We start from the raw sequence: 19213 nt of genomic DNA, 5'->3' as shown, positions 1-19213 counted from the left end.
GAGTTAATCCATTTCAATTGATATTTAATAGTGTGTCTTTCTATGTTGCGATGTTACACTATTGTTTTTGGTTAGGATGAAGGTTGTCGCCTATAAAAACGTTTAAACTCGCTGCATTTGTTTGCACCTGTCCTAAGTCAGGAACCTTATGTTCATTAGTTGTCGTTTGTTGATGTGGTTCATAAGTGTTTCTCGTTTCTCGTTTTTTATATAGATTAGACCGTTGGTTTTCCTGTTTGAATGGTTTTACACTAGTCATTTTTGGGGCCCTTTATAGCTTGCTGTTCGGTGTCAGCCAAGGCTCCGTTTTGAAGGCCGTACTTTGACCTATAATGGTTTACTTTTACAAATTGTGACTTGGATGGAGAGTTGTCTCATTGGCACTCATACGACATCTTCTTATATCTATTGTTTGATTTGAAGTATCATATTTATTTTATTTATTAACTTGACTATGCTTATAAAGATAAGGAGATGTGGTATGACAGAGACTTTGAAATGAGACAAAACTCCAAATGACGTGGAAATAAACACCAAGGGAGCACGGTACGAGGCATTTAACAATGGGCAAAACCAATGTCGTATGGTAAGATATAAAAGTAGCCAACATGACACAATTCAACCGAGATATATTACATAACGATTAACGAAAAACAAATACGACACACAGCAACCATTTGCAAAACCATGAATAACTGGCAAATGACTTTGGTCAGGCGCGTAAAGCAAATATCACTCTTCTAGTGCGAACATAAATTTTTCTATTAAGTCAATTGAAAAGTATGTTTTAAAATCAGTACCGATAATACTTTTATTTGTCTGAAAGTAATATAAATCATAAAATTTTTATATTTTCATAGATTTTTAAAGTACAATGAGACATCACAAGTAAAACCAACAAAGAATCTGAAAGGCAGACAAAAAAAAAACTTCAATTTACGAGTTAAATGACAGACCAACTTAAAAAATACTTTAAATATTTTGTTTGTCTTAAGCGCTTTTATCTTAAAACGTGGAAGTTATATGACCAAAAAGTAAAATTAAAATATTGAAATCCAAGGCAAATTCAAAAAGGGGAAGTCTATAAAAACTGACAAAATCAAATGCTATCAATCAACGAACAAGTGAAAAAGAGACATTAAAAGAATAGCCAAATACATCTTAGTTTATATTTGCCGGAGGGAGTTGGATACTTAGTTTCTTGATAAATTTCTAAATCTATCAACGGAGAATTTAAGAAAGTTATATTATACGTCTTGTGAGTAGCTATCTGTGAATAATTATTACACAATTAGCTATCAAATTAAGGAAAATAGCCACAAGGTCAACCGAAAAGTTCGTTTTGTAAAATCTTAAAAGTAAAAAAGAATATTAAACCAGACGAGAATAAAATATAAACTGAAGGTTTTGCTAAAATTTTGAAAATAGAATATTAGGTCAACTTCTGCACAGAGCGTAGTTAGGAAGTTTTCATAACCTACACATCGTTTTACGGTAAAAATGTCAACTATAAGACAAAATATACTACTTACCAAAACAACTACATCAATTATCCTTCAATTTAGTATCTTCTCTATAAACATACTTTAAATAAATGTAGGTTTGTATCGGACTGTAAGCGTTGGAATGACAAACACACAAACGCATTTTAAAGGAAACCGACGTAGGCATGCAGTTAATTCTTATTTGTCAAATGTGTTGAAAAGGGAACAAGAATGGTTGCTACGGAATGGAAACTTAAGTTTAACAAAAGTTGTGATATTCAAAAAGAATAATGAGTCAAATTGCAGGTTTCGAATCATTCCAGTACTGTATAATTCTTTGGATGTATCCTGCTTCATATGAGTAAAGAAATATATAAATAAAAATAGATGCGCAGTTATGGCCACTGGCTTGGCAATTGTTTGTTGGAAAATATGTTCAGCAAAGACGTCATCGATTTAACATTCTCACATTCTATTTCTAGTTTTTTTTTAATCGGTGATTCCTGGACTGATTTCCAAAAGCCAGACATATATACGTTCTCTGTGGTGAATTACAATGTAATTATATCTTAATATCATGAAAATTAGGAAAATACAGTGTAGAAAAGTCAATTATTTCAATACTTCTGCGGAAATGAAGTTTTTGATAGGAATTTCCATTTTGTTTTGCTTTAGAGAAATAGCATCTAAATCACACCACTGAAGTAAAACTTACCACAGTAAAGGAAAATTTCTTCTTCAAATGGTGTTAGTATAGTTTTGATGAGATTAAGTGGTGTACTTGACAAATTCACCAATACATTTTTTGTTAGGAGAATTGTACAGTTTTTGTGTCCAATAATTAAGCAGGAGGTCTTTTTTGGTCAATGACATACTTGTCGAAGGACAAGGCTGACTTCAATGTCTAAGTAGCAACCCTTTGGCAAGTTACATGTATGATTTTTAAATGTGCTGTGAATCGCCTGGTGAAACAAAGTGGACAAACAAAACCTGTATTTAGCCATCAAATCATTTCAAGTCAAAACCATATTGTAAGGAGTCTTGTGGACTGGAACAATAACGAATTTTCTTTGAAGTATGACAGCATCTTGGGAATTTGACAGTTTTAATAACGTGAATTTTTATTGCTTTATTGCTCATTGAATCGCCTGGTGAAACAAAGCGGACAAACAAAACCTGTATTTAGCCATCAAATCGTTTCAAGTCAAAACGATATTGTAAGGAGTCTTGTGGACTGTAACAATAACGAATTTTCTTTGAAGTATGACAGCATCTTGGGAATTTGACAGTTTTAATAACGTGAATTTTTATTGCTTTATTGCTCATTAACTGTAGTGTCGAACTTTGGGATACATGAAAGACCCGAAAGCGATCGTAAAATCAAAAAGGGTCCAACAGCTTTCTTATCTTGACGTCTGTTATCTAGGCAATCATACAACATCTCTATATTTTTATATCTACAGTTCAACATACGGTCTTCAACAACAAAAAAATGTTTATTCAATGTCAAGGTTTATATCGCCTCACGTCTACAACAGTAGTGAAAAAAGTAACAAAGACTATTGGACATCTGCCATCAACACTAAAGCCCTCAGGTGAAAAAAAAACCACCCGTTCCAATTTAAAAAAAGACGACTTTCACGACTTTGGACAGGTCCATGAAATGTATAGGGGTTAAATTTTAATTTGTTTTTATCGCATCCCTCCTTTTTTGTAAATTTCGGAGGAGAAAAAAATAAAAGGTACCTAAAAGTACAATGAAAATCAGTAGAGAGAATGATCTTACCTTCAGAACGTAACTTCATATTATTTTAACAGTAGATGGGTCAAGGTTAACGATATTTGGAACAATTGACGATATAACCAAATTTTACTGAAAGCAACGAATGAATGAACTTTATTCCAAATCTACCAGTGTTGTATTGGGGAAAGTACTGTGATAAAATAGGAGTAATGTTAATATTGTTTTGATGATGGTTTAAAAGAAAAATCTGTATTTACATGATTTGTTGAAGAAATTTCTAAGAAGGAAAATAAATCTTTATTGACAGAATATTATAAAAGGATTCTTTTGATATGTAAATGTTGAAGACCACATGCTGTTTTAACGGTTTTGTTAACTGTGTCACTTTCTGAAAATAAAGAATCTATTGTCATTATAATTGTTCCATCAAAGCAGTCAAGTAATACAGTATATATGATTAGCAACAGATATCTTTCACTTTCACTAAATTTTAAGGAAATGCTTTCCTTATCCTCATCAAAATTGCGAAGTATATTGAACGAACTTCATCCGAACAGATATTTCAAGTTAATATAAAGGATAAGGAAAATTTTTGTCAAGTGATGTTTGACTTTTCCAAGGAATAAAGACGTTTGCAACATTTGGTTGCAGTTGTGAAGCAAGCGAAGGATAGTGGCGGATTAATATATCTTTCATGTAAGTAGCATCTATGTAGTCAATGCCCCATTGAGTATAATATTCAGAAGTGTAGTCGTCTGTAAAAAATCTGTCCGCTTCCATTCTTCTTCGAGCCATAATAGTAAAAATTCTGAAGAAAGTGTCGCTAAACCCAAAACCCTCAGGAAGTGGTGATTCGGCAAGTGATCCAATTAGGAAATCAATCAACTCTACGTCATTATTGTACATATGACGAAGTTCTTTGGCATGAGTTGGATTTGTGGTGAGATCTTCAAATGTGGTGATCGGTGTCATATGGAACAGCCGTCTGAACGCATTGTATCTGAAATAAACATAAAAATGACAGACATTAACCATTAAATACAATTTACAGTAGTACATAGACCTATATGCTGGTTATCCTATTGTTCCGTTCTAAGCATTGTTTCTTAGTAAAATGAAATAATCTTTCTTGGTGTCACTTTCAATGACAAGGTCAATCCATTTTCCCCCGTTTTGTTCATTTGTATTTCAACAGGCAAGTAATGTTTTGAGTGTTTTAGCGATCTGCTCATGTTAAAGTTCCACGTGCATGCATTTCAGAATTTTTTTTGCAGGACATAGCTTATGCTGAATGTATAATAAAATGTTATCTTTCAAATAACTAAGACAAACCGATTCCGCTTAAGTACTTCAGAAAAATAAGTATAATTGTTACTATAATTATGTCAAATGCTTTCAGGTCTGTTTGTGGACACGGCAAATAGTTCCCATTATTAAAAGACTGATTTCTGTTATGTATATTTTTTAAAATTCATTGAAAACGACCAGCGGACATGTATATATTCGTATTCTGTTAACCATACATACCTCGGGATTCCTCTTTCCCTGTCACGTAATATATCAATTGTAGCCAAGTCTACTTTTCCTTTTCCATGAGGACTTGTATTAGGTAGATCAAGATTTCTCAAGAAATTTGGATAGTTGTGGAGAGTCATTGCACCAGGATAATCATTGCCAAACGTATAAATTAAGTCCTCCATTGAGTTTTCTTCAAAAACTGACTCTGCCTTCTCAAATACTGTATCTTTCATGTTGTATCGGTTAACTGGAATATGTGTAATAGAATATATAAATAATTGACGTATGTATAAAACTATAAATAAGAACTCCTTATTCACTACCTTGACTTATTTTATCTTCGCATTGTCTAACTTCATATTTTGGTGATAATGGATTGAATTAGAATATGCGTTCATAATTATTTTTGATAATGGTAATTCTTAAAAAATCAGTTCTTACCTAATTCATCTGTTTGGTGACTTCTTACTACAAATTCATCTGGTAATAGTGGATGTAATCTGTATGCGGCGATGAAATCTTGTGTAAGCGAGTATGGAACTCCTCTAATGTTTTTCGGGTTTCCTAAATCAGATGTTATAAGTTTTGTAATATTTGTGAAACTTTAGATATGTATGAGGTCTACAAACAGTCTATATAAATCATACTGTTTTCTTAGTCTTTGTTAAAATTCGCCACAATCTGACCAATTAGAGAATATTCTCTGACAAATTGGCCTTTTATACAATTTTTATTTTATTTTCTAAAAGGTTAAAGAAGAAACAATGAAAATTGACTAAAACAATCGAGAAGTGTTTACTGTGGTCATATTATTGACCAGATATAATTAAAAAGAGATGTGTTCATCGAAGATATAATTTGAAGCATTAATGGCCGCCATGTATGACAGCTGGTGACCAACAAACCTGCTAAGTTTAACTCTTAATTACAGAGGGAAATAATTTAAACTGACCAAAATATTGCATCTGACGGCAATGTCGCTGGAAATTTCTCAACTCAATAGCAACAGTTTTACGTCTACATGTTTAACTCTCCCATATGTCATCACAACTTATGTCGATTTAGCATTATAACTAGTTTTGTCATAACCCTGCTTTTGACAGATGAATGTGTTGAACATAGAAATTGCTTGACCTGCGATGCAGGCATATCAGAAGATTCTTTCTTCGTCTCGATCCTTTTCAGCTTGGGCGAATCCAAATGTTTAACACTAATATTCATAAAAAACGGAAATGTGGTATGAGTGTGCCAATGAACTATAGTTCACCCTACGGCTTCAACAATGGACAAAACACATACCGTATTTAGTTAGACATAACATTTAAGAACCTGATACATGCGACATTAATCAATTCAAAAGAGAAAACTAACGGCCTGATTTAAGACAAAAACAAAAAAAAACATTTAAAAAAAACAAATCAGTTTATTTTTTCGCTTAGAGTGATTTTAAAAGAACTAGTATTTTTTTTATTATGGAAATTAAAAACGTTGAATCTGAATCTTTATGACATCATTATCGCTTCCATGTTTGAAACTACAGGAACTCGGTTAGTGGATATATGTTTGATTTTTTTTTTAATTAATCATTGTAATTTTTATGAAATTTTATTTGTTTTTCGTATTTCCTATTTATTTGTATTAAATTATCATCGTTGGCACCAAGATTTATATGTTTACTAAAGCAATGTACAGCTTACTACTCATGTCCCTATCATGAATAAACCTAAAGACATCAGTCTGGCAAAATTAATAGAAAAAAGTGTTTAACAAGACTAACCATAACTCCTTTTTGTACAATAATCTTTTAAGTTTCCTACAGTCGAAAAAAACGCAAGAAAATTAAAACAGCCTGCATTTTATATACATTCTTTGTTGCTTTATAAAATTATATTATTGTAGCTAGTTTTTATGATATATTTTTCACGTGAGGACTTGAAAGAAAGTACTAATATGCACAAATAAAATGTTTGCATACCTACAGCTCCCGGTACGCCGTTAGAAAACTGAGGAAATTGTATGGTTAACCATGCTGCTAAGGTTGCATTTCCCCTTGCAATCTCAATAGGAGTTACTCCATACCAGTTAGACTTTAGTCCCAACTTAGCAACATCATTTTGCAGGATAGCAGTTGTCCATTCTAGCGTATGAATTTTAGCAATTACTGCAGCAATAATGAGTCTTGCCGTATTATACAACATTTCATCATTCCAAGTTGGATTTCGTTCTTTAAGCATATTGCATACGTAATTATGTTCTCGCGTCCAAATTACGTGAAATATACCTAGTCCTACCCACCAATTTAAGGAACTTCCTAAAATTAAGATCATGATTATAATGTTATAAAATTCATCTTTTAATGAATGTCATTTTGTTGTACATAACGGTTAAAATATAAGATTAATAATTATAGTGCTAAGTTTTTGTCTACAAATACAATTTTTTAGCATTATTATATATAAGTTGAAATCTTAGAATTGTAGAAAAAAATAAGATCGTGATTTTATATGTACAGTTTGAACCATGACAAATTCGTAATTTATACCTGTGATTGATCAGGATCTATTATTTCAACTGATTTCATTTAATAATCAGCAAGTTTTTCCAATTCGGGCCTTTATGAGGGTCTAAACGAGAGTCTACATTTCTAAATTCTTTAGTTGTAGGACATTATCTAATTTTTAATATTTGACCGTTATTCCCTATTTTGTTCATAATTTAGCACCCCATTATTCTCTTTTTTTTGTACATTTTTCTCTAGATAGTCTTTATTAATTGTTTTGACCCATTTCTCTCTCCCTCATTATTCTCCATTCTGTAAACCCCAGCCAGACCCTGGGAAATAAATTCTAGATTTGATAGTGATAAACATATACAAACCCGTAATTGGCAATCCAGTCGATGGATTAATCGGTAGACGGTCTTTTGAAGTTAGTTTTAATTTTCCGTCTTTTCTTGTGCGGATACGACGATTTATTTTTTTGCTAATTCCATATAACTGTGATGCATCCCACCAGTGTGTTACAGTATTTTGGTAGGTATCGTAATCTTTAGAATTTCTGCAGCTGTCTGGTCTGGTCATAGGTATCTCCATTGTATCACAGAAATCTGGATCATCATCTCGAACAGGAACATTAAAATGTCTACGAATGTACGATACAACATAATGTCATGATTCTTAAATTAAAATTCAAGTTTGATTGATACGACTTTGGTATTTATCGCGTAAGAGAAATGTCATATAGATATCTTAAACATTGGATTTTTTTTTTCTTTTTCGGATAAAAATCTAAGTAACACTACCCTAAATGTTTTCCGATTTTTAAATAATGTTATGATTCATAAATTAAAAGTCAAATTCAATTTTGACAGCTTTGGCAGTTACCGTACAGGAGTTATTCCTAATAATTATCTAAAACAGTTGATTTTTCTTATCATAACTTAAGTAACCACTTTACTGAATCTTTTTGTTCTAACACAAAGTCATGATCTATACAGGTTATCTTAAAAAGTGATATTTTTTAAATTTCCAGATAATAATAAAATACCACTAGACTGAATCGTTTTCAATTCTGAGTATGCTAGTATTTGACAAACGATTGTATCGACAATTTATTTTTTATAGTATAAATATATTGTCAACTGTATTCGATCGTATCATTTTGTCGATTCAATCAATTGTTGTACCAAATTAACATACTTTTTTCATGTCAGGATATATATCAACTCAGTCAACTGTACTATCATTATAATCAATTCTGTCTACTGTATCTTCATAGTAAAAACGGAGTATTCAATCGATATGATTGTGCCACGGTTGATCAATATAATCAGCAACTCTATATTAATATTATGAACCTAGCATGATCGCATCGATCGTATTCAATCGATACGATTGTGCCACGGTTGATCGATATAATCAACTAAATCAACTCTTTATTAATATTATGAACGTAGCACGATCGTATTCAATCGTGACGATTGTACCACGGTTGATCAATATAATCAACTCACTCAACTCTATATTAATATAATGAACCTAGCGCTACGATCGTATTCAATCGATACGATTGTGTCACGGTTGATCAATGTTATCAATCCAGTCAACTGTATCTTCATATTATGAACAAAGCACCTCAAAAACATGTATATTTACAGTTGATTGGAACCCAAAAATTATCTAAATATCTAAATTCTATTTAATTTGTACATTAATGGATCTTTAGTTGGCAAGTATTCAACGATACAATTGTGCCAATGTTAATCAATATAATCAACTCAATTAACTTAATATCTTCATATTATAAACGATGGTATGAGATAAATCAACGCAGTCAATTCTGTTTTGTGTAAGACAACTGATAGACAAAAAACCAAGGATACAGCCTACAGTAGTACATGGCATATTTGATACAGCCATATACTAATCCTTACTCTATCCCTGACATAACTCTAACCCATGGACACAGCCTACGGCACTAGGTGGCACATTGAATAGCCTACAACATAAGAAGGCAAATTGACACAGCCTTCGGCGCTAGAAGGCACACTGACACAGCCTACGGTGCTAGATGGCACATTGACACAGCCTATGGTACATTTTATATAGCCTGACCCTTAAGTAACAAAGGGATAAAGAAAAATTACATATCTCTTTTATAGATTTCATTGTTAACTGATTGTTAGTCCCCTTCCGGCATCGCCAAAGAGGACTATAGTTTGGCACTCTTTGTGTCCGTCCGTCCGTCCATCAGTCACACGCAGTCTGTTTTCATGACTTTTGTCTAAACGATTGCAGATATTAAATTATTTTTTTGGTATGTCAGTGAACTTTGATAGGTTATCAGTTTTCCGGACTTTTTTGGCAATTTTTTTCAGATATTTTATTGATTTTTGGTATGTCAGTGCACAGATCAATTTTTAGTTTCATACTGATTGGAATAATGTTTGGTAACTTATGCCCTTTAAAATTGCATGATCCAAGAAACCGGAAGCGAATATTGTATTATCCCCGCAATACTCATTCACCTGTTGATAATGCCTCGTTTCTGGGCGTCTTCAATGGTACAGTTGTGACGCTGGCGACTTAATAAAAAATTCCGCTCAAACAGGTGCTAGGGACCGTCTTTAAAGTGGAATTCAGGTGAGAATGTTTTTCTCTGTGTTTAAAATATTTCAAGATATAGAAAAACAATAACAGCGCTGTTCCTGTGCCGCAACTTATGAACATTTTGCGATTGTGTGTCCTGGTTAATATGTTCATCATATCCATTCTTACACATTATTTTGACAGAACTTGTCTCTTGTGTCGTTTAATAGTCGTAGAAATCTTCCCTGTGCTTGCGGTGTATATATAGTATAACTAATCATGTTGAATCGTTATCGATCGTAGTGATAGTTACCATAAAAAAATTTGGTTGATTGATTCGACATATAACGTGCAATCGTTATCGATCGTTACGATTGATCAGTGGTAATAACCAAACTGTGAAGGTTGATTCGACAGATGATGTTCAATTGTTATCGATAGTTACGATTGAGAATTCGTCTTACACAAATTAGGTTGATTGATTCGACATATGACGTTCAATCGTTATCGATCGTATATATCGTTACGATTGAGTCTTCATCATGAATAAATTGAGTTAATTGATTCACATATGTTTTTCAATTATTATCGATCGTATCTATCGTTACTATTGAGTGATCATCGTAAACAAATTCAGTTGATTGATTCAACAAACGATGGTAATCAGTTGAGTTGATTGATTCAACAAATGTTATTCAATCGTTGCCGATCGTCGGGTTCGTTTAAGATTTGTTGAATTAATCGATCGTTAAGTTGTCTATTCAATACATTCTTTTTAACTGAATTGACTTTAAAAATGCAGAAAAAATCAACTGTTGTCGAATCAATCGATGGTCGAATACTGTACCTAAACGCAATTCTTACATAATGTCAAGGACAATAAACTACAAAAGACGTTCGTTTTTGACAGAATTGACATTTACTGATTAATAGTTATGCCCCTTAATTTGAATTTAGATTTAGATTTTTTTTCCTGGGTGATAGTAAATATTCTACTGGACAAAATGTTTGCGAATCTAAAATCAATATCATTATCATTAACCATAATATGCAAGTTCGATTTGACAGAATGAACGTATTCTTTTAAGAGTATGCTGCAAGCAGGGGTATACGAGATCACCTAAATCTGGTTTGTACTTTTGTCAAAGATATTGATGATTTTACAATGCTCCTGCTATCATTTGATTAACAAAAAAGGTTACGCTAATGGTACAATAGGACATTATTCTCAGACAGTGTTGGAAAAACTTTGACAAAAAATTAACATTATGTGCTTGAACTTAATCCCTAAACTTAAAATACACTTCTTGGTATTAACGATATTGATGTAAGTTTGTAGGTTTTTCTTCTTTTTTTTTTTTGTATACTTTTTTTAAACGTATTCTAAAATGTATACCTGCGCCTGTCGTTTTTGCCACTGTCAAACCAATCATGGGTCATAAACTGTACCCATCCAGCTACAAGGATATTAACAATGGTTACCGGAATAAATGTCTTCCTCTTCATCAAAGTACGACTTATGTCACGGGGATTAGGGTTGTACAAATTCTTCTCATCTCTAACTGTGGCATTCAGGGGAACATTTCTGCCTTAAATTAAAAAAAAAAACTTCTGTTTATATTTCTGAAACGGTAGAACTATATACCAATCATAACCGTTGAAACACGACTCATTTAGATTGTCATTTTTTATTTTAACCATTATTTTTAATTATTTTCATTAATGACGAAACAACTAATTTCAGTTTTTAATTGATGGTTGCTGTATATAAAATAAGGAGATGAGGTATGATTGCCAATGAGACAACTATCCACCTAAGTTCAAACAAAAAGTTCTCGAAAAATAAGAACGGAATAAATGAGAAAAAAAATGAATATCTGTAGAAACGAATGGAATGTACAAGTATTTAGAATACCAAAGGGACGAATTTTCTGAACTTTCAGGTATAACCCTTGGCTCCAATTGAGAGAGATATGGTTTATATTGCGCATGTTGTTAGCTACTCTTAAAAGCGTTTATTTGCATATGCATTTTCCTTTGTCAAATTCTCGCAACTTTAGAATAATCTGGAATTTAGTGACGTAACAAATATTCATTCTAGTACTTACATGCAAAGACGAAACGAAATTGTGTGTCACTGTTACCTAATCGTTTAATTTCAACAAACCAGATTCATTTTTATTCCAGTAATTATTACTGAATTAATGATGAACGTCGACGAACAATTGCAGCTTATTTCCAATACAGTTCCAATGTCATTAAAATTGTTCCTTTTTGTCTAGACTCAATTTATTCTTATTTTAGTTGCTTAAGAATGTTCGCTACTCTTGTTTTTGTCTTTTTGTCAGATATTTGGAATCCTCTAGTTTTATCCATGTTAGTGCCAATAAAAATTTTGCCTGCTAACCCCTATTTTTCTTTTCATAATTTTATTACATATAGTTTAAATTAAGAGAATTATTTCCCGCCAAATTTTCAATTGCTTATATCTCGAAAACAAGCACATTGACCTTTCATTTTTTTACGCTTTTTTAGTTCCTTTATTTGTATACTATCAATTTATAACATTCTTTTAAAAAGCTTGTTATTTTGAAACAGAGTAGCGAACATACTTAATTCGTGACGCATATATAATAGTAAAATAAAAATGCACTTTTTACTACCAAATGATAATTAAAAGTTGCCAATTTTTATTTCGTCCGTAAAAAGATCTGATGCGCAAGAAAATATTGTATTTTTGATATCAATATTTGGCTCTAGAAGGAACTTGTGAGCTAGCAAGTTAAACATTAGACTCGGTATGTCGCTATGGGATAACTCTTTGAAAATTGATTATTCGGCACTGATTTTTGATCTCATCCAATACATTGCTGATATGAACATACAATATAAAATTCATGAAAATCTGGAAAAAATTATACAAATGAGAGCGCTAACGATGTAATTTTCCATATAAATAATGTTTCCAAGGAGCACAACTCTTTTAAAAATAGTTTATCGACACTAATTTTTCTAACTGGTCCGAGACATTACTGATATAAGTCTACGATATAAGTTTTATAAAAATCCGGCAAAAATTGTTCACGTGAGAGCGCTAACAAGACCGGACAGACGCCCGGTATTTCTAAATCCCCGCAAAAACGTTGCACAAGGGACAAAAAAGGGGAAAACAAATTTGTTACATTATAAGCAATTATGCGAATCCGCACTAATAACTCACCAAAACGATAATAAAGACTTCCTGATGCTGGGTTTTCAAAATCGTTACATAGTCCATTCAATCGTCTGGATTTATTGCGGCGCTTGGAACAACCATATCGAACTTTTCTTCCTAGTTTCCCTGAAGAAATAAAGTTTTCGGTGCAAGTCGAGTACTTAACTTAAACAAAGGGACAAACTATAAATTAACCTAGTGTTCATACTTCTACATTTGTCATACTAAATATTAATTCATTGTATTCATTTTAAAGCCCAATGTATCGTTTCGACATCATTAACATCTTTTGTTATAGAAATAAAGGGATGGTAGCATATTCTCTTGAATTGGGCTATACGTTTTTCAAAATCTTCTTTTTTTGTCAGATGCTAGGATCTTGCAAAATAAAATATTGTAATGTCATATACTAGTAGAAATTGAATACTTTTATCAGACTTGAAATACTGTTCTAAAAGTAAGAATAACGTGGTATATAAATATGATGAAATAAGTAATGACCTTATTTGATCAAAAAAGAAATGATGACTTACTGATTCGAGTTTGGTTTTGTTTCAGTTAACCTACTTTTGGAAGAATTACGGCACTTGGACTTGAAAGACTACATGAATATTGTACTTGTCCGGAATTTATTTTTTTGTAATGTCGGTTCCGTTCAAGTTGAAATTCCGGTTTACTTTTTACCAAAAGGCTGCAGACGGGGGCATTCATAACGTACTGTCAGGGATATCTTGTTTGCAAAATCAAAGAGGTGGTTCAAGGTACTCATATGTGTAGAAATACTTATGGTTTCCTGGATAATGAAGTTTTGAAGATACCAATAATGTTTCAAGTAAGACGATATGTTATTAAAATCCTTAAATATACTTTATTGCAATGACTAAATGTGATTTTAAATAATTTCACAAGCTACATCTATACATGGTATTTTAGCGAGGGAATTATAATTCTATCTTTTTTTTAAATTTGAGGATAAAGCACGAGACAAACTGATATGCTTGGGTCCTTTTTCTATTTGTAGTTAAATATAAGCCAGGCGAAGTGGATCTTATTTGGTGTAAACTACTTGATCTGCTAACATTTGAAGCTATCCATTACTAATGGGAACATTTTCTAGAGACAATGGATAGTTGTACTTCTTCCGAAATCTGAAGGAGTTGGCATATAAAATGCTTCTCGTCAATGATAATGGCTTTACTATATCTAAATACGCGTTTTTTATTTAATTATAACAAAACTTTGGATCTTTCCTGATAGGAATTCATTAAAACATGAAATAATTTAAATGTTGTACTTTGAAATGGCTATTTAAAAAAAAAATACTGAAAGGTCCTAAACGATGATCTCAAGAACTTGATTAAGACGTCCCCTATTTGACTACTTAAGAACACTCTTTCATACTAGATAGTAATATTTTCAAAAATGGGAATTTGACAGCTTACACACATTTGCTTTAAATACAAATCATCCACAATATACATTGTATTATCAACAATACCTTACGATTTTGATTAATATGGATTTTATGTGGATTTTAAAGACGTCTGTCGAATTCGGTTTCTTTTATATTGTCCACTTGAATAGTAAGTACATTATTGCATAATACAATTTTAACGAAACCAAAATTCAAAATACGACGGAAATTTCGATTTTGATGAATGTGCATTTTATGTGGATTTTAAAGACGTCTTTTTTATAATTGCCATGTGTTACCAGAAGAGGCGGTATAGCTCTCTGTGTGTTATATATACACAAGAAGCGTTTACAGCTTTAGTGTGTACTGTTGGATGACTGTTTTATCGAGGTTTAGCCAGACTTTTCTATTTATCAAAAGGTATTAGGGGATTCCTAGAAAAATAATAGTTATAATGCAGTATGAAAGAAACAAAACAGAAAAAGACAGAGTATACAAGTATTTGGTGTCAATGGAGCATAAATTCATTTCTTCAGAAAGTGCTTGTAAACAAAATACCAATCTTTGGATCCAAACAGTTTCTAAATCGTCTTTGACCGTAGGATTGTTCTGTGCTCTCTGTGTAACTGTCAATTAAATTTTCCTGTTGGAGTTTTGCTTGTGATGCCGCTAATGAGAGTACGTCATATGGATACGGATACTGCCACCAATTGGAAGACACTAAAATAAAAATGTACATCATTCAGTACAAGTCTAGATTTTTATATATAGAAAGTCTAGATAATAGTCAACAATAGGTCTTACGTGGTTATCGGATCGTTATAAAACAAAATATACAAAATTCAATGAATATTTTGGATAACAAATATCCTTCAACAGTATAAGCAGCCTGGTGTAAAACAGCGTCACTAGCTATGCTAATTTTCAAAAATCTTGAACACCATACAAATTATACATCGAACATCATTTGTAATCCGAAATGTCTGATACAACAAAGGACGGACGGGCAAGGTTAATGTAATATACTGAGCCCCGTCCCATAAAGTGGAATTATAATATCATTAGTGGACATCTTAACAACTTTAGAAAAGCATAACCTTGTGCGATGCCAAAATATAAGTATCGTCAGGGTGTAAGACCATTTGTGCTCATAACTGTGTAACAATACGTATCTAGTTATGTTTTAATCTATTAAGAAACTGTTGACACAGAGATATGTCTCGCCTGTCCGCATAAAATTCAGAAAAAGACAATCCGATGAACATTAACAATGATAATTAATTCAAAGTCGCTGGACCATGAATTAGTGGGCAGGGCCTTGAAATGGTTCACAAACTGAGATGTACGGACAGTAATGTAACTTTATATAGAAAATATAATTTTCGGTTGTAAGTAGTTCCTATCAAACTAACTAAAGCAGAAAAAAAAATTGTTGACGCCTTCGTCATCATCGCCGTCGCCGTCACCGTCACCATCGCCGGAAAAGCAATCCCTATGTCTCACTTTCCGTGACTTTCGACGCAGGCGAGACAAAAATAAACTCAGTGTTAGTAAGTATAGTTCCTGCATCTAGTTTAACATAGAATCGATAATTTCTAATCTGAAAATATTAGACAATCCTAAAAAAACGGATTTATTCAATTGCAACATAATAGGAAATTTACTTCTTTCTCAAATCTTTAAATACAGCTTGAGTGTCCTGGATATTTGTCAGACTATACTCCTCAAACCAAAATTCAAAATACGACGGAAATTTCGATTTTTATGAATGTGAATTTTATGTGGATTTTAAAGACGTCTGTCGAATTCGGTTTCTTTTATATTTTCCACTCGAATAGTAAGTACATTATTGCATAATACCATTTTAAACGAAACCAAAAACAATTATTTCTTATTATTGCCATGTGTTACCAGAAGAGGCGGTATATCTCTCTGTGTGTATTTATTCACAGGTTAAGTTAAAAAGAAGTTCATGCATTGATTAATATAACAAGAGTGCACACGCTGAAATGTCTCGTATTCTTTACTGACCATTGATTTTATGTTGATAGTCCTAAATATCAAGCTTTACTTCAACTATTACATAAACTTTACATTATCCTAGAAAATAAGGTCAAGGTCAGATAAACCAAATTAGAAATGCATGTACACCTTACAATCATTCCATACACCAAATATGCTTTAAATATAGTTGACCTACCGCACATAGTATCTAAGAAACCAACTGAACCAGGAAAACTTAACATTGACCAATGAACCATGAAAATGATGTCAAGGTCAAATAAAACATGCCAGACTGACATGTACATCGTCAAAATATTCATACACCAAATTTAGTTGACCCGTTGCATACAGTATTAGAAAAACAGGTCCAAAACACAAAACCTTACTAGCTATATTGCGGCGTTATTGACATTTTTCTCTGACATTTTTTCGTCCACAATAACTACAATAAACTACAATTTAATCACTTTTGCATAATACGATTGTGTGACATCTGCTGTTACATGATTGTTTTGTTTTGCTACAGGCAAACTTATTATTCACATCTCCAATCGGAAAAAATGTGCGTGGGTAGGGTGACACTTTTTTGCTTGTAAGTTAATATTTCGGCTCAGAGTGTCCGTCTAGCACAAAACAGGGTTCACAATCACAACACATAACAAAATCGTCTTCCTGATATGCCTTTACTACTTTGCACAGGAAGACATTGCTTAAACCAATCAAGTAATATGAGCTTATTTTATCTTTTATGTTGGGCTTTAGCAATATGTTCTTTAATTGCCTTATATTTTTCCGGTTTCCATATATTACGTTTTAATTTTCCTTAAAAAAAAACACTGCCAACTTATATATCAAATAGGAACTTTGTCAATGTAACTGCTGTAGGCTTTTGTTTTTTTTCTTCAAAGAAGTATTTACACAAAAAGATTGATTATTTTACAAATTCCCTGAATTAAATCAGATAATCCGTAAATAAAAACTTTATTATTTCAATCTGTATATAAAGTCTTAATGATTTCAGGGATTTGCAAAATTTATAGTAAAAATCAGGGATTTGATAAAACTCCTGAATTTCAGTGATTTTACAAATACCCTGATTATAAAAACATAGACATGTCACACAAAAAATGTAAGATAAAATAGCATATCTTGCAATCTTTCTGATTTTTTAGGGGGGGGGGGGACAAATGTAAAACTTTGTGAAATACATTGAGAATGCACGATTAGAACTATTCACTATCGAAGATATATTAATTTTGTCAAATTTTACAGACATGAATGCAAAGGTATAGTTGCAACTTTGAAGCTAACCTAACATTTTCAGATTTTGGAAAATCGTATCAAAATAAAGATTTATACCAAAACCAATAAATTGTTCTTGATAATTCATCTACATCCAGAATGTATCTTTCCTAAAAAAATTCATGTTAATGACTTCAAACGTCAATTATCATGTACTGTATATAATTTAAAAGGGAATACTTTGTAACTGGGACCATTATACTTTTTTTATTATATTAATGTATGATAGTCCAAGGTTGTAAATTATATAACTTTACAGAAAGGCAATTAAAATTTGTACCGATTTTTTAAACACAGATCGTACAATTCAGCTGTGACTATGTAACTCTGTTTTTGTTCTATTATTTAATTTTGAAAGCATTTTATAAAAGATAAATTAAAATGTGTTAGTTTTCCGAACCCAACTATTTAAGCCAGTTTGAATAAATATATATATATATATATAAAGTACCATTTTCGTACAACACACGCTAAAATCATTAGACATCACCGATTCATTTGAAAATCCTGTTTTCAGGGATGAATTTAAATGTTGGCTGATATTATAAGGAAAGTTTAGCATAGAATATCTTATATCATGTATTTCATTTCCTCGGAGTTCGGTATTTTTGTGATTTTACTTTTTATTCTTAAATCTGCTGACGATATCGCTATCCAAAAACTGTAATTAAAAGCATATTGTCATCATGTTCTCTTGAATTTCAATTCCATTTTGAATAAGCAATGCAAGTGAATACTAGTAATTAGAAATAAATGTTTCTTACCTGTAGGTATTGAAAAAACAGAATTCTTTACAGATAGGATAGTCAAAAGATAACATAGATATCTGTACATGTTGTTGACTGTTTGATCTGAATGAAATTTATTATTCTGTATTTTATTGGTTTTTTTTTAAACGTGATAAATGACTAGTCGATCAACATTTATCTAATTCGAACAACATTATATTTTTCATTCGGAAACACAGGCCCATTTTAATTCCTTTACTTTTTCCGTTTGCTTACTAGATACGGAACTCCAATCACCTGTTGATTTCCGACATTTGCTTGACAAAACAACTATTACCGTTGTTTTCATTGTTCAGTGTACAAACAAGTTACAACAAATGAGCGCCTCTTAAAATGTGACACTTCAATGTTTGGTACGTGCCACACAAGGACGTTATTGCTAACAAATTCACAAGAAAACGTAAAAAACAGTTATACTGAAGGCTAATAGCAGTAAAACAGATCAAGATTTATCATAAATTTGTATCACTTGCCAATAAATAACACACGAGGACAACATCTGCCTAGTGAAAATTAGTACTGAAATGTATCTCAGCGAATACAATGCACTTTTTGTAAATCAATTTTTGTATTAACAAAATCAAAATGGCACAATCACTTTAGTGTGGTAAATAGCCTTTTGATGTTCTAACACAATGTCATTTACACTGTTCAAGCAT

General features: G+C 31.9%; 1 protein-coding gene across 1 annotated transcript; it reads right to left on the bottom strand.

Annotated features, from left to right (window-relative positions):
* Positions 1-3431: 3431 nt before the first annotated feature.
* On the bottom strand, positions 3432-18644 carry LOC127737719 (uncharacterized). The gene is made up of 9 exons (XM_052248577.1): positions 18531-18644; positions 15019-15180; positions 13053-13172; positions 11229-11421; positions 7624-7886; positions 6722-7057; positions 5188-5310; positions 4756-4993; positions 3432-4228 (listed from the first exon to the last, which is right to left on the bottom strand). Exons 1-9 carry the CDS (start codon positions 18598-18600, stop codon positions 3796-3798), a joined length of 1938 nt encoding a protein of 645 aa, XP_052104537.1. The 5' UTR covers positions 18601-18644; the 3' UTR covers positions 3432-3795.
* Positions 18645-19213: the final 569 nt, after the last annotated feature.

This window comes from Mytilus californianus, unplaced genomic scaffold (assembly GCF_021869535.1).
Source record: "Mytilus californianus isolate M0D057914Y unplaced genomic scaffold, xbMytCali1.0.p SCAF_4, whole genome shotgun sequence".
NCBI lineage: Eukaryota > Metazoa > Mollusca > Bivalvia > Mytilida > Mytilidae > Mytilus > Mytilus californianus.
This window is presented reverse-complemented; position numbering and strand designations above follow the sequence as displayed.